We start from the raw sequence: 24,158 nt of genomic DNA, 5'->3' as shown, positions 1-24,158 counted from the left end.
CAGTCACCTGAGAATCACTTCACACAGTCCCCTCATGCAGTCACCTCACACAGTCCCCCACGCAGTTCCCTTACGCAGTCACCTCAGAGTCACTTCACACAGTCCCCTCACACCCCCCCCAGCTCTGTCATCCGTGACTGCAGGAAGGCAAACAGTGTGAAGTGCAGACTGAGGAGGACCCTGAAGGAGCTTACCCCTGCTCTTATTTCTGACTTTGTGTGCCTGACTTCTCAAAGGAAGAAGTGAGGGTTATAAGAGAGTCCTTCCAATAGTTTAATAACTTGATCATACATATGAAATCTGAAACTTGGTTGCTACATGTTGAAGAAAACAAAGCAAGCCCAGCCAGTGTTTCCATTTTTTAAAGGTTTTTAGCACACAGTGTTTGAAGTAGGTTTATCAGTCTGTACTCCACATGTGACCATGTGTCAGGCAGTTATGTTTTTGCTTCAGTTTCATTGAACTGTATTTCCTATAAGAAAACTGTTTGCTATTTTCTCTCCGGTACAAGGGGCAACAGTGGGCAGGTGGGGAGAGGGTCAGCCTGGAAGGAGCGAGACACCGTAGGTGCGCCACATGGCTGGCTGTGGAATTTGGGATTGAGGCTGGAGTGGTGGATGTGGGCGCTCAGAGAAGAGAGTGGATGTCGGGGCTGTGTGAGGGGTGCACACAGCCAGTGCTGTGGTTTGCTTGGCCACGTCCAGCTGACTGACGGAGAAAGTATTCGGAATGACAAGAAGTGTCACTTCGCAAAGAAGGCATCTGTCAGGTTCCCTGAAGGCTTCCACTGTTCCAGCAGGCAGAATGTGCCCTGCCCCCCAGCCGCTGTGAGAACATTCACTTGGGCATTACCTGTGGTAAAGACAGCTCCTGCCAGGGCAGCCCTCTGGGGAAGGTGCTGTGATTACCCCTTGACAGCAGGAAGCCCTGAGGTGCACAGAGCTCTTGGGGGTCTTGCTCTGGGTCACAGAACTAATAAGAGGGAAGGCCAAGATTTTCACTCATTCCCTCAGATTCTCCCACCTGCCTGCTTCTGGTTTTGTAGTCTGCAAGGGGAACTTGACCTTTTGAGAATCTGGAAGCTCTTAATAGGGGAATTCATCTGCATTGTAAAAGAAAGCCCTCCTGCCCCAAGCTCTAAGCATGTCTCCACTCTTCCAGGAGATGAGAAACACTTGCTTCAAGGTCTTCTGTCTAATGACCTGTCATATTCTGTTCAGTTCAGCGACCATTAAGGAAATGCCTTCTGTATCCCAGCTGGGGATGTGAAGGGGATGAGACAGTGCCCCTGGCACCTCTCCAATTAAAATAATGACTGTAAAGTTGGTTTCTTTGAATTTACTAAAAGCACTTTGTTCCTAACTGAACCATTTAACCACTTTAAGAATGGATATTTCAAATCTGCATTTATCAACTCTCATTTGATCTTTTATCTGCAGCTTGCACTGCCCTGCTCCGGAAATATCAGTAGGGGTTGGGGACCCATGTGACCTTTTCTGGGGGCAAGAGGCATTATGGAAAGATGAGGTGAGACTTAAGGTGTGTTGAGAGCAGACCACGGAGGCAGAAAGTGCTGGTGCCCAGCCATTTTGTACTGGGGCACCGGTGCAGAAAGAGATGCTGCAGTTGTGATATTGCCCAGAATAAGGGAACAGGCTTAGTCAGTTTTTTCTTTTCTTCCCCTTGCAAGGCACAGTGTTCTGCTTTGGGTCTGTGACTTCACACAGCTGCTTTCTTCCTTGCAGACCTCGATACAGCATTATAAGGAGGCCACCCCCCCCCCCTTATTTTGTGCTTAGCTCTGGCTGCGCGTAGCGTGTACCTTCGTAAATTTTCCCTTCTCCAGGATGAAATCTCTATCCTCAGCTTGATGCTACACAAGGAGCCGGTTGCATATTTCTTGAATTCAAATGAGCCAATAACCGCTTGGTTCCTACACCCCTCACTTGGAATGGATAGAAGGAGCAGACAGTAATAATGCCACAGTCTAGCCTTTGTTTTGATGGTAGTAGAGAAAATCCTCACAGGAGATGTTTGACTTTTCTTTTCTCGTCTCTTCATGTTCTACAGCTTCACCCAGAAATACCCGCCAGTAAAATTTTTATCAGAAAAGGACCGTAAAAGAATTTTGGTAAGTTTGCACATCTGATTAATATTTATAATATCAAGAAGCTGGCTTTTTAAATAGAGGTAGAATTCACATACTGTAAGTTACCCGTACAGAATATACGGTGTACTGGTTTATAGTATGGTCACAAAGTCCTACGACAGCACTCCATTCTAATTCCAGAATGTTTTCATCACTCCAGAAAGAAGCCCATCCCCGTTGTCAGACATCCTCCTCCCAGCTCCTGGCAATCACTGAAACTACTCTCTGTCTCAATGGATTTGCCTGTTTTGGACATTTCGATGAATGAAATGATATAATATGTGGTCTTTAATATCTGATTTCTTAAACTTAGAGTAATGTTTCTAAAGTTTACCCATGCTATAGCACAAATCAGTACTTCATTCCTGTCTGTGGCTGGATAATATTCCATATTGTGGATGTACCACAGTTTGTTTATCCATTTATCAATTGATGGACATTTGGGGTTGTTTCTACTTGGAGGCCATTGTGCATAATGCTGCTATGAAACATAGGTATACAAATTTTTGTGCAGACATAGTTTTTTGGTTCTCTTGGGTATATACCTAGTGCCCCTGGCTGATGAGACTAATCATGTCCCATTGAATTGTCTTGGCACCCTTGTCAAAAATCAGCTGACCATACGTGAAAATATTTTTTCCTAGACTCTCAGTTCTGTTCCATTGACCCTGTCTGTCCTTATGCCAGTACCACTGTGTTGGTAAAAGTATTGGTACTGTTACTATAAAGTAAGTTTTGAAATTGGCAAGTGTGATTCCTCCCACTTTGTCTTCTTTTTCTAGATAGTTTTGACTATTTTGGATCCCTTACAGTTCCTGGTGAATTTTAGGATTAGCTCATCAGTTTGTTTAAAGAAGCCACCTGAGATTTCGATACAGACCACATTGGATCTGTGGATGAATTGGGGCAGTATTGTCATCTTAATATTGTCTTCCGATCCTTGAACATGGGGTGTCTTTCTATGTATTTAGGTCTTCATTAATTTTTTTTAACATTCTTTTTGTAGTTTTCAGAGTGTAAGTTTTACAGTTTTGTTAGATTTATTCTAAAGTGTTTATCCTTTTTGATAGCATAAATGGAATTATTTTTTAGTTTCATTCTTGTATTTTGTATTGCAAGTAAATAGAAACACAATAGATTTTTGTATTTTCTTATACCCTGCAACTTTGCTGAAATCATTGGGTTCTAATAGTTTCAAGTAGATTCCTGAGGATTTTTTATGTACTGTTCAAGATCGTGCTGTCTGCAGTTATGGGTGGTTTAACTTCTGCCTTAACAGTATGGATGCTTTCTATTTCATTTCCTTGCCTAATTTTCCTGGCTAGAACCCTAGTACAGTGTTGAATAGAAGTCGGAAGAGCAGACATCCTTGTCTTGTTCCTCATCTTAGGGGAAAGCTTTTAGTCTTACACCGTGAAGTGTGATGTTAGCTGAGAGCTTGTCATAGATGCCTTCTATCAGGTTGACCAGATTCCCTTTTAGCCCTGGTTTGTTCAGTTTGCAACCGATCTTGCATATCTGGGATAAATCTCTTTTGGTTAATGTATAATCCTTTTTTATATACTGGTGGATTTGATTTGCTAGCATTTTGCTGAGGATTTTTATGTCTGTATTTATGAGAGATCTTGGTCTATAATTTTCCTTTCTTATGATGTCTTTTGCCGCTTTTGGTAGGTATCAGGTTAATAATACTGACCTCATAGGATAAGTGGGAAAGTGTTCCCTCCTCTTCTATTTTTTAAGATGAATTTTTGACAATTTGGTATTAATTCTTACTGAAGTGTTTGGTGAAATTCACCACAGAAGTTATCTGGGCTTAAGCTTTTTTTGTTAACTTTTTTAACATTGCTAATTCAATCTCTTGTTATAGATCTATTTAGATTTTCCATTTCTTCTTGAGTTATTTTGGTAGTTTGTATCTTTTTAGAAATTACATTGCTTTAGTTGCCTACCCTAAGTTTTGGTGTGCTGTTTCTTCATTGTCACCCATTTCAGAGTATTTTCTAATTTTCCTCATAACTTATTCTTTGATCCTGTAGTCATCTGCGAGTGTGCTGGTTAATTTCTGCATACTTGTGGATTTCTCAGATTTCTTTGTTATTGATCTAATTTCATTCCACTGTAGTCAGAGAACTTACTTTGTATGATTCAATTCCTTTTAAATTGTTGAGGCTTGTTTTATGGCCTAGATGATATGTCTATCCTAGAGAATATTCCATGTACTCTTTTTTTTTTTTTCTTTTTTTGAAGATTTTATTTTTGAGTAATCATTACACCCAGTGTGGGGCTTGAACTCACAACCCTGAGATTAAGAGTCTCATGCTCCACCAACTGAGCCAGCCAGGCACCCCTCATGTACTCTTAAAGGGACTGTGTATTGTGCTGTTGTTGAGTGTTCTATAGATATCTGTTAGGTCTAGCTGGATTACAGTGTTTTTCAAGTCCTTCATTTCCTTGCTAATCTTCTGTATAGTTCTGTCCATTATTGGGAGTGAAGTGTTGATGCCTCCAGCTATTGTTGTTGAAATCTCTAGTTCTTCCTTCAATTCTTTCAACTTCTGCTTTGTATATTTTGGGTCTCTGTTAGGTGTATAAATGTTTATAACTGTTACTTGATGGATTGACCCTTTGTCATTATAAGATGCCCCTCTTTATCTATTAACATTTTTTTGTTTGTTTTGAAATTTATTTTGTCTGATATCATAGCTACTCCAGCTTTCTTATTGTTTCTATGCTATGTGTTATACTTTTTTACATTCAACACATTGAATCATCCAGTCTTCAGTGTGTTCCCTTAAGACTTTATATAGTTGGACCTTGTTTTGTTTTATTTGTTTCCAGTTTGGCAGTTGCTGCCTTTTGGGTGGTTGGCTTAATCCGTTCACACTTTATGTTACTACCGACATAGTTGGCTTTATAACTGCCATTTTATTTTGTGTTTCCCGTATACCTCATATCTTTTTTGTTCCTCCAGGCTTCCATTGTTCTTTTCTTATGCATTAAATAAACCTTTTCTTATGTGACATTTGAATTCCTTTAATTATTTTTTACTGTATTTTAAAAATTCATTTTGTTGCTATTTATTCTAGTGCTTACCATCTACATTTTAACTTAGGATACTCTACTTTAGCTTTATACTGAGTTCCAGTGAGATATAGAAATGCCACTCCTACATAGTTCTGTTACCCAACCCTTCCTGTGATATTTCTATGCATTTTATATATTACTTTAATCCAAGTTACAAACTCCACAATACGTTGTTATAATTATTTTATAATTTTTAAATTTTAAATTTTATATATTTTTTTAATTTATTTTTTTTGAAAAGATTTTATTTATTTATTTGACAGAGAGATAGAGAGCACAAGTAGGCAGAGCGGCAGGCAGAGGGAGAGGGGGAAACAGGCTCTCCACTGAGCAGGGAGCCCAATGTGGGGCTCGATCCCAGGACTCTGGGATCATGACCTAAGCTGAAGGCAGCCCCCCAACTGACAGCCACCCAGGCGCCCCTAAATTTTATATCTTTTAAATAAGGTGAGGGAATAAAGGAGAGTAAAGATGTATTTACAGTATTTGTTACATCATCCTTTTCATTACCCTGTCTAGCTTCCTTCATCTGTTCCTGTGGGTTTGAGTAAACTTTTGATGTCATTGCCTCGTCATGCTGTTGTTGTCCAATATATTTCTATATTTTACAGGGAAAATAATACAGTACTATGCATATTATTTTATACAGTTATTTTGCTGCAGTGGTGATGGTGGTAAAATATACATAACACAATTTATCATTGTATCATTTAAGTATATAGTTGTGTGGCTTTAAGTATGTTCACATTGTTGTGCTATACAATTTGGTCTTTAAATCAATTAAGAGTAGAAAGGAGAGAGTGTCATTACATTGTCTTTTATAATTACCTCATTACTTTATTTGTTCCTCCCCCTTTTGTTTCCTGTGTGGGAAATGCTGCCTGGCATCATTTACTTTCAGCCTGAAGAACATCTTTTAGTATTTCTTGTATGGCGGGGCTGCTGGCAATGAGTACTCTCATTTTTTGTTTATCATTTTTGTTTTTCAGTTTTAGAAGTGTGGGTTGTATATAAAATTCTTGGCTTGCAGTTTTATTTCTTTTCTCTTCTTTGAATGTGTTACCCCACTGCTTCCTCCACTAGCTGTGATAGAGAATAGGCTGTTAGTCATGTTGGGGGTCCCTTGTACATGAGGAGTCCTTTTCTTTGTCTGCTGTCTACTTTCCACCAGCTGCTGTCACAGTTGCCAGCTCAGTAGCTTAAAACAACGGAAACGGAAACTCTCCCACTACTGGAAGCTAGAATTCTGATGTCAGGGTGTTGGCAGGGCCGTGCTGTCTGAAGTTTCTAGGAGGAAATCTGTTTCATGCCTTTCTCTTAGCTTCTGGTGTTGCCACTAGTCCTGGATTCCTTGTCTTGAAGACACATCTGTCCAGTCTTTGCGTCCATCATCACATACTGGATTCAGGGTTTACCCTACTCCAGTATGACCAGATTTCAACTGATTACATCTTCAGTCACCCTATTTCCAAATAAGGTCATGTTCTGAGATTCTAAGAAGGATATACATTTTATAGGGCAGTATTTAACCCAGTACAACTGCTTCCAGAATTTTATCTTTGTCTCTAATTTTCAGCATTTCTAGTATGATCTGACTACATGCATCTGTTTGTGTTTGCATTTATCCTGCTTGGATGGAGTTTGGTCAGCTCCTTGAATGTGTAGATTCATGGGTTTCGTGAATCTGGGGAACTTTTCAGCCATTATTTCTTTGAATATTTTTTCTATTCCTCCCTTTCTTCCTTTCTGGTGCTCCCATTATATGCATGTTCTTGTGTTCATTGGTGTCTCATACCAGTCTAAGGCGATTCACTTTCTTTTTTCTCTCCGCTCTTCAGGTTGCATGAACTCTCGATTTATCCTCAGGTTTGCTTTCTTCTGCCAGATCCAATCAGTTGTTGACTCTCTGTTGTGGGTTTTTCTATACTTGTCAACCTCCAAATTTCCATTTGTTTCTATGTTGTAGCTGTTCTCTTTTTAGTCTCCGTTTACTTCTTTAAGCATGGTTTCCTCCCATTCTTGTGAACTTGTTTATGCTAGCTGACTTGAGGACTGTTAAATGTGACAACTGGGCCCTGACACAGGCAGTTTTTGTCGCCTGGTGGTTTTCCCTGGGTCCAGGTCGCACATTCCTGTTCCTTTCCGTGTCTCAAAGTCTTTTGTAGAGAACTGGGTATTTTAGGTAGTATATTGTAGCAACTCTGGGTACTATTCTCCCCTTTCTCCAAGCCTTGTTTTATTTTTTCTAGTTTACTTACTTGTTTAATGACTTGGCTGGTCTCTTTCAGTGATGTCTGCTCCCCTGGAGTATGGGACTCTCTGATGGTTGCTGCTCAGAGGCCACAGCCTTGGGGATGGACGCAGTGGAATGGCAGTGACCATCTCTTAGCCTGATTGCCTTGTGTGGCATCACACTAACTGTTAGGCTCCAGTAATTGCTAGTTGAGCAAACTGCTTTAATCAATGCTTTGCATTATAAATTGCTCCTCAGCCTGATTCCGTTAAATTCTGGCCCCTTTGCGGAGGTAGATTTTTAGGCCAGTCTTTGAGGTTTGCCCTGACCCCAAGAGTTTTAAGTGTGTCTTTCCCTGGCTCTCTCTACTAAACTAGCGGTCCTGTGACTAAGCTTGTTCTCATAGAGCTACCAGGCTCTTTTCTGTTGCTCACCACTTAAATCTCCATGGTTTTTGAGATAACCTTTATGCTTGAACTTTCCCCATTTCTCTTTCAAATTAAGTCTATCTCTCTGGGGAGAGCTTTGGAGCTCTTGTGTTTTTATTGACTGCCTCTGCCTCCAAGGGAGAGTCTCTGAGCCACTACTGTGGAGCTGGAGGAGGGAGGGACATTCCTGCTTACAGGCAGGGGGCTGGCAGGACCTGTACCCCTGGTCTTCTTGCCTTGCCTCTCTGGGCATGGAATCCACTCCGTGAGTGAGCCGGGGCAAGGGTGACCACAGTCCCATTAGTCAGTCGCAGCCTGCCGTCCCTGGAGTAGAGCCTCTGCCGCGTGAGGAAGGTCTCTCTTAACCACTTGGCTCACGCCTCAGGAATTGAGCCTGTGCAGCTCAAGCTGGGGGGAATGAGAAATGTGGGTGGCCTGCCTTTCCTGGTGAGATACCCGGCGCGCCATTGTTCTGGCCACACCAGCACCCACTCTGAACCGTGAGGGTGAAGGGTGGAAGGTGGGAGTGGGCCACGGCCCACGTGTCACTGAGGCTCTCTGTTCTTACTGAAGTTTTGTAGATTTTCTTGAATAAATGTTTCTTCATTTGCTGTATACCCTTAGAACAATTTCCAGAGACTTTAAATGGCTAGGCTTTTGAATTCTCACCAGTTACGTTCTTTTGCTGGGGACAGGTCTGTGGAGCACCTCACCTTGCCATTCTGTAAGAAATGTCTTATCTGACTTTGATATGTAAATGGTTGGTACACAAGTGGTTTTTTGTTCTTTTACCTGTTATCTAGGCTGTAGGACTATGTATCCCAAACACCAGAGTAATAGTCTTGAATCAATATTAAACTGTGTACACCCATAATCTCCCTTTTCTTCTGGAAGTTAGAGAAAATCTCTTGCCTTTTTAGTTGGTTTACATAAATCTCACCCTGAGCAGATGCTAACATCTGTTATACTTGTACGCCCATCTTTTGGGATTCTTTCTTTCTTTCTTTCTTTTTTTTTAATGTTTTATTTATTTGTCAGAGAAAGAGCACAAGCAGAGAGAGCTGCAGGCAGAGGCAGAGGGAGAAGCAGGCTCCCCGCTGAGCAGGGAGCCCGATGCGGGGCTCGATCCCAGGACCCCGGGATCATGACCCGAGCCGAAGGCAGATGCTTAACTGACTGAGCCACCCAGGCGCCGCCCCCTTTTGGGGTTATTTCTACCATATCAAAAATGCGTAGGCATTTAAGCATGAATTGAGAAATATATCCGTGTCTTCAGCAGCAGAGAAAAGTTAATTTTCCAGTCTTTCTGCTGCCATATGTCGGAGTGATCAGACTATTGGATGCCCTCCACTAACATATGAACCCTGCACAGTCTTGCAAGGGTTATTATTATATTCACGTGGGATGATCTTCCCGTCGATGCTGAGTATTACCGAATTTATTTCAGTTTTCACATAACCACAATAAATGGGCTGAGTGTCCTTCACTCCTCTGCCGTCTCATAGGTTAAGCCACATTTCAGAGTCATCTGGTGCCACGTTGTTGCTAAAACCCAAAGCTTTTCAGTGATTGTGGAAGCCTTGGCACAAAGAAGAGGTTTGTCAGAAAGGCATTCTTCTTGCAGACTTACTGAGCAGCTTGAGTTTGAATGCTGCCCTTGAACTGGACCAGGTTCGCTGCCTGTGAGCTCCACAAGAGCCGGAAGTACAAGCGGTTGAGATGAGCTCATAACTGCAGAGCCATGCAAAGCTGTGTGGAGTCCATTCAGTTCCACTGGAAGAGGTTGCTTGTCCTTTCATCCTACTCTCTTCTTGGGGGATTAGCTCCTTGTTATTCACAGGGTATCCCTGGGTTTGGCGATTCATTTTTCCTGGGGGAGCTTGTAAGTGATGAGATTCTGCCAGTTTTGTTTCTGTTTGAAATGCTTGCCTAATGGGCTGAAATTGATTAGGGAGAGACACTGTATAACCACCCAGCTGTGTTACATAAATCTTTAAGTATTTTTGATAGGACTTACTCAAGAAAAACAGTTCAAATGCGTTTCAAGCAAGGCTAAGGTGCTTCCAGCAAGTTTATGTCTCCACTTAAAACTAGTGAAATGTTGGAGGAAATCGTGTATAATTTAGTACACTGCGTTTCTGCTAGCCCTGAGTAGTCCCTCAGTTATTTTAGGTGTGGAGATAAAGTTAGCATGCGACAGAACATCTTAGTTTAGGAAACATTTGCATATAGATATAGAGTTACATTTAAAAAAGGTTAAATTTCTTTGAAAGGAGATGTAATTTTTCTGACTTATGAACTGTGGAAGGCTTGGGAAAATGCAGTGATATGAAGGCTATTTCAAATAAAATGAATTTTCATTCCTCGAGTTAAACACTAGTAAAGCTAGATTTGGAATTCATGTGTTTTTCCTGAAAATTCTGTTTTTAAGTCATCATTCAGGTATACAGGTGAGATGTAGGTGTGCTGAGGATAAAACATGAACCAGAAAAATCTACAGGTAATGGAGAGAATATGAAATTAGGAGGACTCGAAGCTTATTCTGTCATCACTAGTGATCCTGGGGATCGTGGTCAGAGACTCAGTTCCCCTGGGTGTCCATTTCCTTTATTTATTTATTTATTTATTTATTAAATTTTATTTTATTATGTTGTGTTAGTCACCATACAATACATCATTAGTTTTGGATGTGGTGATCCACGATCCATTGTTTTCATATAACACCCAGTGCTCCATGCAGTACGTGCCCTCCTTAATACCCATCACCGGGCTAACCCATCCCCCCACCCCCCTCCCCTCTAGAACCCTCAGTTTGTTTCTCAGAGTCCATAGTCTCTCATGGTTCATCTCTCCTCCGATTTCCCCCTTCATTTTTCCCTTCCTTCTCCTAATGTCCTCCATGCTATTCCTTATGTTCCACAAATAAGTGAAACCATATGATAATTGACTTTCTCTGCTTGACTTCACTTAATATAATCTCCTCCAGTCCCATCCATGTTGATGTAAAAGTTGGGTATTCATCCTTTCTGATGCTGAGTAATAATTCCATTGTATATATGGACCACATCTTCTTTATTCATCTGTTGAAGGGAATCTCGGCTTCTTCCACAGTTTGGCTATTGCAGACATTGCTGCTATGAACATTGGGGTGCATATGGCCCTTCTTTTCACTACGTCTGTGTCTTCAGGGTAAATACCCAGTAGTGCAATTGCTGGGTCATAGGGTAGCTGTCTTTTTAATTTTTTGAGGCTCCTCCACACTATGTTCCAAAGTGGCTGTACCAACTTGCATTCCCACCAACAGTGTAAGAGGGTTCCCCTTTCTCCACAACCTCTCCAACATTTGTTGTTTCTTGCCTTGTCAGTTTTTGCCATTCTAACTGGTATAAGGTGGTATCTCAGTGTGGTTTTGATTTGAATTTCCCTGATGGCTAATGATGATGAACGGTTTTTCATGTGTCTGTTAGCCATTTGTATGTCTTCTTCGGAGAAGTGTCTGTTCATGTCTTCTGCCCATTTTTTGACTTGAGGATTATTTGTTTTTTGGGTGTGGAGTTTGAGAAGTTCTTTATAGATCTTGGATACCAGCCCTTTATCTGTGGTGTCATTTGCAAATATCTTCTCCCATTCTGTGACTTGCCTCTTTGTTTTGTTGACTGTTTCCTTTGCTGTGCAGAAGCTTTTTATCTTGATGAAGTCCCAAAAGTTCATTTTTGCTTTTGTTTCACTAGCCTTTGGAGATGAATCTTGAAAGAAGTTGCTGTGGCCGATGTCAAAGAGGCTACTGCCTATGTTCTTCTCTAGAATTTTGATGGATTCCTGTCTCACATTGAGGTCTTTCATCCATTTTGAGTGTATCTTTGTGTGTGGTGTTAGAGAATGGTCGAGTTTCATTCTTCGTATATAGCTGTCCAATTTTCCCACCATTTATTGAAGAGACTGTCTTTTCTCCATTGCATATTTTTTCCTGCCTCGTCGAAGATGATTTGACCATAGAGTTGAGGGTCCATATCTGGGCTCTCTATTCTGTTCCATTGGTCGGTATGTCTGTTTTTGTGCCAGTACCATGCTGTCTTGGTGATTACTGCTTTGTAATATAGCTTGAAATCGGGCAACGTGATGCCCCCAGCTTTGTTTTTCTTTTTCAACATCTCCTTGGCGATTTGTGTTCTTTTCTGATTCCATACAAATTTTAGGATTGTTTGTTCCAGCACTTTGAAAAATGTCATTGGAATTTTGATCGGGATGGCATTGAAGGTATAGATTGCTCTGGGTAGCATAGACATTTTAACAATGTTTATTCTTCCGATCCATGAGCATGGTATGTTTTTCCATCTTTCTGTGTCTTCTTCAATTTCTTTCATGAGTATTCTGTAGTTCCTAGAGTATAGATCCTTTACCTCTTTGGTTAGATTTATTCCAAGGTATCTTATGGTTTTCGGTGCTATTGTAAATGGAATCGTTTCTCTAATTTCTCTTTCTACAGTTGCATTGTTAGTGTATAAGAAAGCAGCTGATTTCTGTGCATTGATTTTGTATCCTGCCACATTACTGAATTGCTGTATGAGTTCTAGGAATTTGGGGGTGGAGTCTTTTGGATTTTCCACATAAAGTATCATGTCATCTACGAAGAGAGAGAGTTTGACTTCTTATTTGCCAATTTGAATACCTTTTATTTATTTTTGTTGTCTGATTGCTGTTGCTAGAACTGTGTTGAACAATAGTGATGAGAGTGGGCATCCTTGACGTGTTCCTGATCTTAAGGGAAAGGCTCTCAGCTTTTCCCCATTGAGGATGATATTCACTGTGGGTTTTTCATAGATGGATTTTGTGAACTTGAGGAATGTTCTCTCTATCCCTATACTCTGAAGAGTTTTAATCAGGAAAGGATGTTGTATTTTGTCAAATGCTTTTTCTGCATCAATTGAGAGGACCATATGGTTCTTCTCTCTCCTCTTATTAATGTGTTCTATCACATTGATTGATTTGCGAATGTTGAACCACCCTTGCATCCCGGGGATAAATCCCACTTGGTCGTGGTGGATGATCCTTTTAATGTATTGTTGGAGCCTGTTAGCTAGGATTTTGTTGAGAATTTTGGAATCCATATTCATCAGGGATATCGGTCTGAAATTCTCCTTTTTGATGGGGTCTTTGCCTGGTTTGGGGATTAAAGTAATGCTGGCCTCATAGAATGAATCTGGAAGGTTTCCTTCTGTTTCTATTTTTTGAAACAGCTTCAGTAGAATAGGTATTATTTCTTCTTTGAATGTTTGGTAGAATTCCCCAGGGAATCCATCAGGCCCTGGACTCTTGTTTTTTTGGGAGGTTTTTGATCACTGCTTCAATCTCGTTACTGGTTTTTGGCCTATTCAGCTTGTCAATTTCTTCCTGTTTCAGTCTTGGGAGTTTATAGGTTTCCAGGAAGGCGGCATCCATTTCATCCAGGTTGCTCAATTTATTGGCATATAGTTGTTGATAATAATTTCTAATAATTGTTTCTATTTCCTTGGTGTTAGTCGTGATCTCTCCCCTTTCATTCATAATTTTATTAATTTGGGTCCTTTCTCTTTTCTTTTGGATAAGTCTGGCCAGTGGTTTATCGATCTTATTAATTCTTTCAAAGAACCAGCTTCTAGTTTCATTGATCTGATCTACTGTGTTTCTGGTTTCTAATTCATTGATCTCTGCTCTAATCTTAATTATTTCTCTTCTAATGTGTGGCTCAGGCATCATTTTTGCTTTTTCTCTAGTTCTTTAAGGTATAAAGTTAGTTGGTGAATTCGGGACTTTTCTGTTTTTTTGAGTGAGGCTTGGATGGCTATGTATTTCCCCTTTAGGATTGCCTTTGCAGTATCCCATAGGTTTTGGACCAATGTGTTTTCGTTCTCATTGGTTTCCGTGAATTGTTTAAGTTCTTCTTTGAGTTCCTGGTTGACCCAAACATTGTTGAGCAGAGTGGTCTTTAGCTTCCAAGTGTTTGAATTTCTGCCAAATTTTTTCTTGTGATTGAGTTCCAGTTTTAAAGGGTCTGAGAATATGCAGGGAATAATCTCAATCTTTTGGTATCAGTTGAGACCTGATTTGTGACCCAGTATGTGGTCTATTCTGGAGAAAGTTCCATGTGCGCTCAAGAAGAATGCGTATTCTGGAATGTTCTGTATATATCTGTGAGGTCTATGGGTGTCTGTTCCCTATCTGCGAAGCAGAGATGATTTAGGAAATGGTGCTCTCCGTAAAGAATGAATGCAGCTGATCGAAAGCTGTGGAGCGTCAGGACTTTTCAGCCATCCACTTTCTCACCCATGATACAGCTGACCCTTGAACAACTCAGGGGTGAGAGGCATTGACCCCCCCCACCCTCTACCCTCCACGTGCTGCCGAGAATCCGTGTGTGACTGTTGCCTCCTTTTGCTTGCTGTTGACTGGCAGCCTTACCATAACACGAACAGTCGATTCACACATACTCTGTGTGTTTCGTGTATTACATATTTTGTTCTTACAAGAAAATAAACTGGGGGAAAGAAAATGTTATTAAGAACATCGTAAGGAAGAGAAAATACAGTCACAGTCCTGTCCCGTGTTTATCGGACAAAAATCTGCATGAGAGTGGAGCTGTGCAAATCACAGCTGTGTTGTTAATGGCTGAGCTGTGTGTGTATTTTCATCAGAGCATATGTAAATGTCTGGGTGGTGTTGATGTGGTTCTTCTGTGGCTGGCATGACCCCTCCCCGCTCCCCAAATCGACGACCTTCACCCCGGGCTGCTTTGTTCTCACCCGTGGTAAACATCTGAATTATGTGTCAGATTTTATCGCACTTCGTGGCAAACAAAATGTTTTAAAACCATATGCCTGAGGGTTTATGTGTTTTGTTTTGTTTTGGTAAAAGAATTGGTGTTTCTTTCCTAGTGTTAATTCTTTCAGTTCGGAACAGGAGGGTGAGGTGAGTGCAAGTTTTGACTGCAGAGAAGGCAGAGCGGAGAACAGAACAGGACGGAAAAAGTGGTTGCCCATTGCTAGTCCGCTTTCTGAGTGTTCTTTTCACTCCTTCCTCCCCAACACTCAGTATGCTTTATCTGGCCCCCTCCATAGTCATCATTTAATTTGAATAAAGTCTTTCTGTTAGTTTAACAGTGACTTTCACTCGTGATTGCCTCTTCACGTTTGTTGTGGCTCAGGCTTTGGAAGCACAGTATTGCTGGCCCCCTGCCCCCCACAGCTGCATCCTGTCCCCCTTGGGGCCCGTCAGCGGACCCCACGCAGTGGTCACGTTCCTGCTTAGACAGGGACCGGACGGTAGAACTTAATCACTTAGGGCTCTGGTCTGCAAACAGTATCTATTGCTTATTTGTTCTCATAAGCAGTTGGAAAGATAATCGTTTTTTATGACATTTTTGTGTCCAGTTTTAAAAACCACATATATTATTTGGTAGTTCAACGAATCTCTGCATGTTGCTAATCACTTTTTAAAAGAGAGTCATTCTGAAACTTTGCAGGAGTAGTGGTAGAATTAGATAAGTGATGTTCAGTGTTCTTTCCATTATAAAATAAGAACTTTTTAATGTAAAATTGTCTTTTAGAGGAGACATTTGGAAACTTGAAACTATTTTTCTGTACTATTGACTGAGTGGTAGCTTCAATTTTTAGGCTGCTTAGAAGTCGGCGGTAGTATGTGACGATTTGTTCTGGAGGAAGAGCTAAGATGCTGTCTGTAAACTGTTAGTGTCTTCCTTCCTTGCTCTCCTTCCAAGTTTTAAGTTGTGGCTGCACCAAAGCCAAATCCCCTTGAAGTTGCTTGTCACCGTGTCCTCTTGTGCTTTCTCTGGGGATGTGGGGTGCATGCAGATAACCGGAGGAGCGGGGTTCGTGGGCTCCCACCTCACCGACAAGCTCATGATGGACGGCCACGAGGTGACTGTGGTGGACAACTTCTTCACGGGCAGGAAGAGGAATGTGGAGCACTGGATCGGCCATGAGAACTTCGAGCTGATTAACCACGACGTGGTGGAGCCGCTCTACATCGAAGGTGAGTGAGAGTGCACACTGACAGCATGTCGAGCCTGGTGGGTGGGCTCCCTAGAGCAGCCGGCTCCCAGCCAGAGCCTTCTGCCCCGACCACAGTGAGTGGGAGCTGTGCCTTGTTTCTGAAATGGTCTCATTGGGTATAAGGCACTATCCTAGTTTCTGTGATAAAGAACGGTGACGGCACTGTGGGCATTTGGCTGCACTGCCCCGAGCCCTCCTGGCTTTGATCGTCATGGTCTGTTCCAGAAGGGCTTGTGTAGTGCACGACCCTTCCCACTGCATAACACATCCGATGCCTGCCCCACTTGTGCAAAAGTACTTCGAGCTTCCTGCAGGGTGCTGGCTGGTGTGGAATGCTACTTAATAGTGAAATTCCACATCTGAGAGTTTAAAGCCTCAGTAACTTTGCCACTCTCAAGGAGTCAGGGATTGGGGGCTGTAGTGGGTTGGACGGTGGTCCCCAAAAAGATACGTCCATGTCTTAATCCCCGGAATCTGTGAATGTGATTTTACGTGGGGGAAAGGTCTTTGCTGATGTAATGAGGTTAAGGATCTCAAGATGAGATCAGCCTGGATTCCCCAGGTGAGCCGTATTTCCAATGGCGAGTGTCTTTATAAGAGACAGAATGGAGAAGACACAGATGCATGGGGAGAAGAGCAGGTCTCACGAACACCAACGGAGCAGAGATTGAGGCCATGCAGCCCCAGCCCCAGCACCACCTACAAGGCAAGGAGCGATTCTCCCCTAGAGCCTTTGGGGGAAGCGTGGCCTTGCCAACACCTTGTTTTCTAGAATTGTGGGAAAAGAGATTTTTGGTGTTTTAGTTCACCTAGTGTGTGGCACCTCGACTACAACAGCCACAGGAGACTAGGAGGGAGGGTTTGTCTGAGGTGTGCCGATGAGAACCTCTACCAGGTGCTTGCTTAGCAGGCCTCTTAGGATCACCAGACTTCACGTTCATTCTCATTTAAATCTGACCAGAGCCCTGAGAGGTAAATGGTGTCATCCCCCCTTGAATATTTATGGAAAACTGGAACTGGGTTGTGGTCTGCCCCAAGCCATCGGGCTGTTAAGCAGCCAGGCCAGAACTCAGCCTCAGGTTTCAGGCTCCAAAGCTCGATTATCACCTGCCCTCCTCCTGCATGGATAGGGTAGTGTTCTGCTTTTGCACGTTATCCAGTCATGGACATTTTCCCATGTCAATACAAAGTATCTTGGAAAGCCGGTATAGTTGCTGAGCAGGATTTATCATATGGGTATACCGTGCTTTATTTACTCCTATCCTTAAATGTTCTCCAGTGTTTTATTATAACTATCTTCCTCTGAATTTTATTTCCTTAATAAAGAGTTCAAATGCGAATTTTGCCAAATGCTGCTATGTCCTCCTTGTTCGGTGTTGTCTGTTTCATGAACACAGGAGTAGCACTGAGCATTATCTTCAAAAACTACTAACAAAATAGTTTGCTAATTCGATAGAAAACACATGGTTCTTTGATTAAAAAAGCTAGATGTTTTCTAACATATTAAAATTCACACAAAAAAATCTAAATAGTTCTTTTACCTTTTTTAAAAAATTTGCTTTTCATAGGAGTTCTTCATAATAGGGATATTAATCATTTGGTATATATTTAACATTTGCCCGTCCCCCTGAATCTGGCTTTTGCCTTTTAATTCCATTGAAATTTTATAATTACAGTCTCATCTGTTTATTTTCCCCCTTTGTTGTTCTATTTCTTTTATGTTCTAAGTGTCTAAGAATAGAGAAATATTCAGCCATGGTGTTTTTTGTTTATGTGACTTTTTTGCTGTTTTTTTTTAAAACATGTAATTATTTAATCTCTCAGGGATTTATTTTGGGGTTAGGCTGTAGTTTGTGAAGTGAACTAGATGATCCAGGTAATAGATAAATAGGCTCACGTTCCCCCTGGACCTGATCGTGGGTTTGCTGTGAGGGTTAATTGAGGTAATGCGCGTGATAGGGCGGGCGCTCACAGGCAGAACTGCAAAGTGTGAGAGTCTGCGTGCTGCAGTCGTGAATCAGCTGGTATCAGTAAGACACCGAGATTCCCTGGGGTTATGTGGGTGGGCCCACATAATCACGCAAGTCTGAAAAGCAGCGGCAGCAGTAGGTGGAGGAGCTAGTTGGAGAGATCTAGTAGAAGGGATGCTTCCGAGAGACAGGCACTGGGGAGGTCAGGGGGACTTCACCCACGGCTGCTGGCTCAGAAGGCGGCCTTGAACCAGAGCCTGTGGCCAGCCTCTGGGAGCTCCCAGCCCACAGCCAGCAGGGAGATGGGGACCTCAGTGCTGCAGCCTCATGCGACTGAATTTTGCCAACCGCTTGACTCACCCACTGATGGCAGGAACGCAGCCCTGCTGACACCTGATGTCAGCCTGTGAGGGCAGAGAGAACCAGCTGAGCCACACCACGCCTGGCTTCTGACCCGCAGACCCGGTAGATTATAAGTGGGCATTTTTGTTTAGCCTCTGAGTTTGTTAGGGCATCAGTACAAAGCTGCAGGGCTTGGCACAGGGGCTGGCGCCTCGCAAGTGCTCTCCAAGTAGCTGCTGCTATTATTCCTCTTTCCCCTCTTTTTGCACATGGCAGTAAACATTTGTGAAATGAAACTATAGATCACATAATTTCAGTACTACCAAAACTGAGTAAAAACGGTATGTTGGTAAGTAAATTATCTGCTTTGCCTCTGAGCTTTGACACCGCAACTATTGGAGACCATTTCTCCCAGTTCGAACTGTAGACTCCATGTGGAGGACACTCATGAATGCACCGAATGGACTCCCACAAGAAAGGGTTCACACTTCTGCCATCTGCTGCAGTGGGAGCGGCACCCGTGAGGGAGAGCAGAAGACATTTCTCCACCCCCATAGTCTAAAGCCTGTTTTTTTTTTCACTTTCTCCAACCGTAGCGTAAGATTCTTACACGTGCCCGTGATAGTCCCCCACCTGCTCCCCAACCTCCCCATCTCCTCAGTCCTTCTGCCCCCACAGTGCCCACCTGATTCTGAGCCCCGTCCAGGGAGAAGAGCATCCATCATTGGGTCCTGCTTGTGGGTACACTTGTGTGTCTCAGAGGTAGTAATCCTCCCCTCCGCAAGCCAGACAACAGCATGAATTTAACCAGATGAACTGAGTTTGATTTGCCCCCTCCCCTCGGTGTTGCGTTGTCACACAAAGGATGACATGATTTAGGGCACCCTTGAGTGACCTGTCCTCGCCTGTGCTTACAGTGCCTGCCATAATTTACCTCCACTTTAGTTTTTCCTCTGATAGAATGTTACAGCCTGTGCTCATACTAAGTGGGATTACCATTTGGTGTAATGTGTCCGGCGGTCTTTTAGCAGCAGTGAACAAGTTAATGTGTCCTGTTGACGTGATAGAATTATTCTCCTGTGCGCGGGAGAGTGTATTACCAAGTATGCACACCCAGCGTTCAATACATAACTCTCCTTTTGAGTACCTTCTTCTGAGTAAAAGAAACTCCACTTCATGTGGTATTGACACCATACCCGGAATGTTCTTCAGCTCTGAAAAGTATTTTGTGGAATTTGTTTTAGTTTATTTGTTTTTCCGGGGCTGGCAAGTTGTTTGGGTTGTAACGGGGTAACAGTGGTGTCACTTAATTTGGCAATGTCATAGCAGAGCTTCATTAATTTTCCTTCAGCACAGATTTCCTCCTCTTGTTATTTTCAGAGTGTAACCATTGTTTCAGAAGCAGAGGCATTAGCGATTCACTGTTGTGGGAAATTAACTGTTGTCTGCACTCAGAAAGTGGTGGCGGCATTGGGAAGGGGGAAAGTGATTGCCACCCACCCGGGGTCGGGGCTGAGAGTGCGGTACCGTGGAGTGCGGGGGTGGTCACGTGGTCATGAATTGTAAAACTGATGAAGGCCAGTAGTGCTGGTGTCATAGGGGTTCTGTTAGAGGCCTCTGCGTTGTCTGGGCTACTCTGTAGAGAAGGAATATCGCTGCTTTGGAGGAAATTGTAATACTCACTGAAATAACTGAGTCTGGCTGTATATTGCTTCAAGAGAACTCTGGATTTTTACCAAAGGAGACATTGAAGTTTCAGATGGTGAATCTCAGGAAGGAGTCAAGTTAATTCTTCCAACCCATATATTAAGGGTGCAGGGAAGTTTCAGACAAGCCAGGGTTGGGGGGTCACGGGGTGTGTTCAGGTTTTGTGAGGGAGATGCCAGGCCACGGAGATGATGGAGAGGAGGCTCAGCGTTGGGCAGCCCCTCGTTCCAGCCTGGAGCGCTGGTGGGCGGGTGTTGGCCCCAGGCAGGCTCCCTGAGAAGGGAGCATGTCTAGAGAAAGAGCCGTGTGATCGCAGAAGCAAGGATTAGGGATGCATAGGACAGGAGCACTGACCCTGGAGGCTTTTTCAGAACAGAGCTGACTCTACTGGAGGAGGATGGAGGTCTAGCCAATCCCTGACTTACAATGGTCAGCTTAAAGGATTTTCTGACTTTACAGTGGTGTGATAATAGTACACATTCAGTGGAAACCATACTTTGAATTTTTTTTAAAGATTTTATTTATTTGAGAGGGGGAGAGTGAGAGAACACGAGTGGGGGAGGGAGCTGAGGGGGGGGAGGAGCGGAGGGAGAGGGAGAAGCAGACTCCCCGCTGAGCAGGGAGCCGGACACGGGACTCTAGGATCATGACCTGAGCTGAAGGCAGATGCTTAACCGACTGGGCCACCCAGGTACCCCATACTTTGAATTTTTAATCTGGATCTTTTTCTGGGCTAGGGACGTGCAGTCCTGTCCTTTTGTGATGCTGGGCAGTGGCCGCGGCTCCCAGTCAGCCAGCGATCACAAGGGTCAGCAACCAATAAATGTACAAGCGTTCCATACCCAGACTACCCTTCCGCTTTCACTTTCAGTACAGTACTCGGTAAGGTGCTTGAGACAGTCAGCACTTTATCACAAAGTAGGCTTTGTGTTGGAGGATTTTGCACAACTGTGGGCTAATGTAAGTGTTCTGAGCACATGTAACGTAGGCTAGGCTAAGATTTGTGTTCAGGAGGTTATTTTATTAGCACTTTCCCTATGAATATAATATAGTTTTATTATTCGTGCTGTGGGCCATCTGGGGAGTTTGTAAGTATGGGCCATGATGACCCCTCCTTGAGAAGCCGCCTGCCATTTCCTTAGACTCATGTCCAGGCTCCCGGTGTATACAGCCTGGGCCCCTCCCAAAATCTGTCCCAGTTTACTTGTCCACCATCTGCAGAAGCAGGAATCTTGAAACCAACATTTCTGTAGAGGACAGAAAAAGATGAGACACTCATTGCATCATGGGGAGCCTGCTCCTGGAACATGCGGTACCCGTGAGTAAGAGGTCCAGGACAATGAAAGCAGAAAATGACAATCGTAAACACTTCATGAATACCCAGTGTGTTCCAGGCACTGTTCTAATCACTGTGTATAATTAACAGATTTAATTCTTTCAGCGTATGGGTGAGGTAGGCAGTTATTATTCACGTGTGCAGGTGAGGGAACCAGCGCGTGGAGTCCTGTGACCCCCCGTTTCCCAGGTGCAGGGATCCTGTGCAAGGTGAGGAGGGGCGGGCACCAAGCCAGGGAATACAGGAGAGGCTGGACTGTCACACCCAGATGGCCTGGAGTTGACCATGAATGGGGGATGGAAACTGTGTTTGCCAAGAGCGCTGGGTCCGTGTTGATGTAGGTATTTGAGGAGTGCTATTCTGATTCCAAGATTTTTGTTGGATTATAATTTAGAATTTTTTTTATCCCATTCAGTTTTTGTTGCAAATGTAAACATAAAATGCAGAGGCAGCAGATCCAAGATCCCACACTCTGTTGAACTTGGAGCCGTGGGGAACTCCTGCAGTGAGGCTCTGGCCTGTAGGTGCTTTCTCGCCACAGTGTTATCATGGTGACCCCTGAGCACTTGGGGGGGGTTCCGAGGGAGGTGAGGGCGGCTGCCAGCTGTGGCAGGAAATTGACAGGTGGCAGCGCTGACCGGAACTTTTGATCCTGGGGCTGAGCCAGACCTCTGGCATGTACAGTCTTCCCTTTGCATTAAGTCAATATTATTTGATATGAAATCAAGGCAAAAAATCCCACTCTTTTACTTTTAGTTCTTTGTGCCAAGAGAAGTTTGGTCTTTACACTGAAAAGTCCTATATCTCCTTAAATCCTGTTTTCCATCATAAATACCGGTGTTGGGGGGCAAGGGTTAAGACCACACATTCCATGTGGCAGAGAGGGACATCTTGTGCAGTATTTATGCCAGGGCTCTGGTCTGGACCGAGGGTAAAGAAGAACATGGATAAACAGGAGTATCTTTATGCTGGGATTTCACTATATGCTAAGTAATCAACAAATTCACAGCAAGAACCAACCTTTTGTTTTATTTTATAGTTTTTTCAAAGCTTCAGGGTGCAACTCCTTGATGGGTATCTTACTAGTTTAGTAAGGTGTGGCTCTGGCACAGGGAAGCAGTTGGACATAGGAACTTATATTTAAAATAAAAAAAATCGGGGAGATGTAAACATTCAGTTGGCTTTTATGTGGATTTCCCCTTTGGTAGGAGATTACACTTGATATTTTTTTATTTTAATTTTAATTTTTTAAAGATGTTATTTATGGGGGGGGGGGCACAAGCAGGGGGAGGGGTGGAGGCAGAGGGAGAAGCAGGCTCCCTGCTGATCAAGGAGCCCGATGCAGGACTCAGTCCCAGAACCGCGAGGTCATGACCTGAGCCAAAGGCAGACACTTAATGGACTGAGCCTTCCAGGTGCCCCTACACTTGATTTTTTTGATGGAGTCTGAACAATAATTTTGGGTGATCTTGAGTTGTTCAATTTTGACACCGTTTTCCTTTTATATTTATGTATCATCTGTGTGTTTTGCAGGCACAGTGAAAACCTATGGGAAGTTGGTTTGTGGCTAGTGTAGCCGCAGGGTCGTTGTTTTAAGAATTAAATTCGTGGTGGGGCTGAGCACGCCTCAGTTCTACCCCACCCCTTGCCCATCCTTTTCCCAGCATAAAAATAACTCCCTGTGTTCTAGCAGGAAGGCTGTTTTGGACCTATTTAAGGAAATTCTGCGAAAAAGGAAAACACTAGTTTGCTTTACTGTTTCCCTTCCTTGATCATTAATTTGAGCTCTTTTAGGGCTCCTTGCTTAGGCTATTTTTCTGGCCATGATTACAGCGCATGGCCCTTGTAAATGTTTCGGGATCACAGGAGGGTCACCTGGTGGTCACATTGAGAGGTGCAGCTCCAGCGAATGAATGGCCCTGCCTTTCTTTTCTCCTGTTTTCTTCCTCTCCGTCCCTTCAGCTTAGATTTTGAATGTAATGCTCATTTTTGGTGTACGTGTTTTACGATGCAATTTACATCGTTTGAGGGCTTCCTTCCCCCCTGGGCTGTAAGGGTTAACTTTGCTGCTCTGTTAATATTATTCAGTATTTTTGTAGCACTTCTCATTCTGATTATTTACGCTCGTTCTAAAATTACCCCCCTGCTCTCCTCTTCACAATTCCTTACCCAAATAATTACTCAATAGCCTTTTTAGTATGGAAACCGGAGTCACTGTCACAAACACTCCCAGCAGAACACATTCTCATGGGAAAGAAGAGCTGTTGGAAATACTGATTTCGTAAGACTTCAGGTTCTTCTTAAACACCATGCATCAGTGGACATAGTTTTTAGGGCACACCTTAGCCTTTCCAGGTGGGATGACCAGGAAGCTGCAGTCAAGCTGAACCCAGACGTGAAAACACCAACAAACCAGATGGAATAGCTTTTTAGATGAAGACGCCCCAGTCTATGGCTCATCTCTTTACTCAGCTCGCTTTTAGTGAGCACAGTTCCCAAACTGGCCCCGGTCATGGTGGGGAATTGGTTTTCCATCACAGATCCCCAGGCCCATCTAGTCCTTCTGATGCATTAGATCTGCCTGGGAATCTGCATTTGTGTGTATGCATAGGTAACAAGGTGGGGGCACCCTCCTGCCGAGAGCAAAGCTGTGTGGAGAGCCTAAGGAAGAAGAAGGATCGCTTGTTCTCAGGGACTTTTCATCTGGTGAAGAGGACGTGCGGGAAGCTCTGGACAGGGCAGAATGCAGTAATTAACCAGTGGCACGGGCAGCGGGCGGGGAGGGTGATTATCCCTGACCAGGGTGTGCAAGAGGGCTCCCCACACAAACTGACATCTGACTTGAGCCTTGAGGGAGA

The 24,158-nt window shown here is 43.3% G+C and overlaps 1 protein-coding gene across 10 annotated transcripts in view; it reads left to right on the top strand.

Annotated features, from left to right (window-relative positions):
- UXS1 (UDP-glucuronate decarboxylase 1) overlaps positions 1–24,158 on the top strand; it is a 98,442-nt gene that overhangs the window by 35,077 nt on the left and 39,207 nt on the right. For 9 of the 10 annotated variants that reach the window (XM_032419191.1, XM_032419190.1, XM_032419197.1 and 6 more), the window contains 2 exons: positions 2,071–2,131; positions 15,745–15,925. In XM_032419191.1, the coding sequence (XP_032275082.1) occupies positions 2,071–2,131; positions 15,745–15,925 (242 nt within the window). Of the gene's footprint in view, positions 1–1,439; positions 1,528–2,070; positions 2,132–15,744; positions 15,926–24,158 lie in introns of all 10 variants that reach the window. The other variant, XM_032419199.1, reaches the window with a different exon arrangement.

Source organism: Phoca vitulina, unplaced genomic scaffold (assembly GCF_004348235.1).
Source record: "Phoca vitulina isolate PV1807 unplaced genomic scaffold, GSC_HSeal_1.0 scaffold22, whole genome shotgun sequence".
NCBI lineage: Eukaryota > Metazoa > Chordata > Mammalia > Carnivora > Phocidae > Phoca > Phoca vitulina.
The sequence above is the reverse complement of the archived record's forward strand: the minus strand, read 5'-3'. Positions and strand labels throughout refer to the sequence as shown.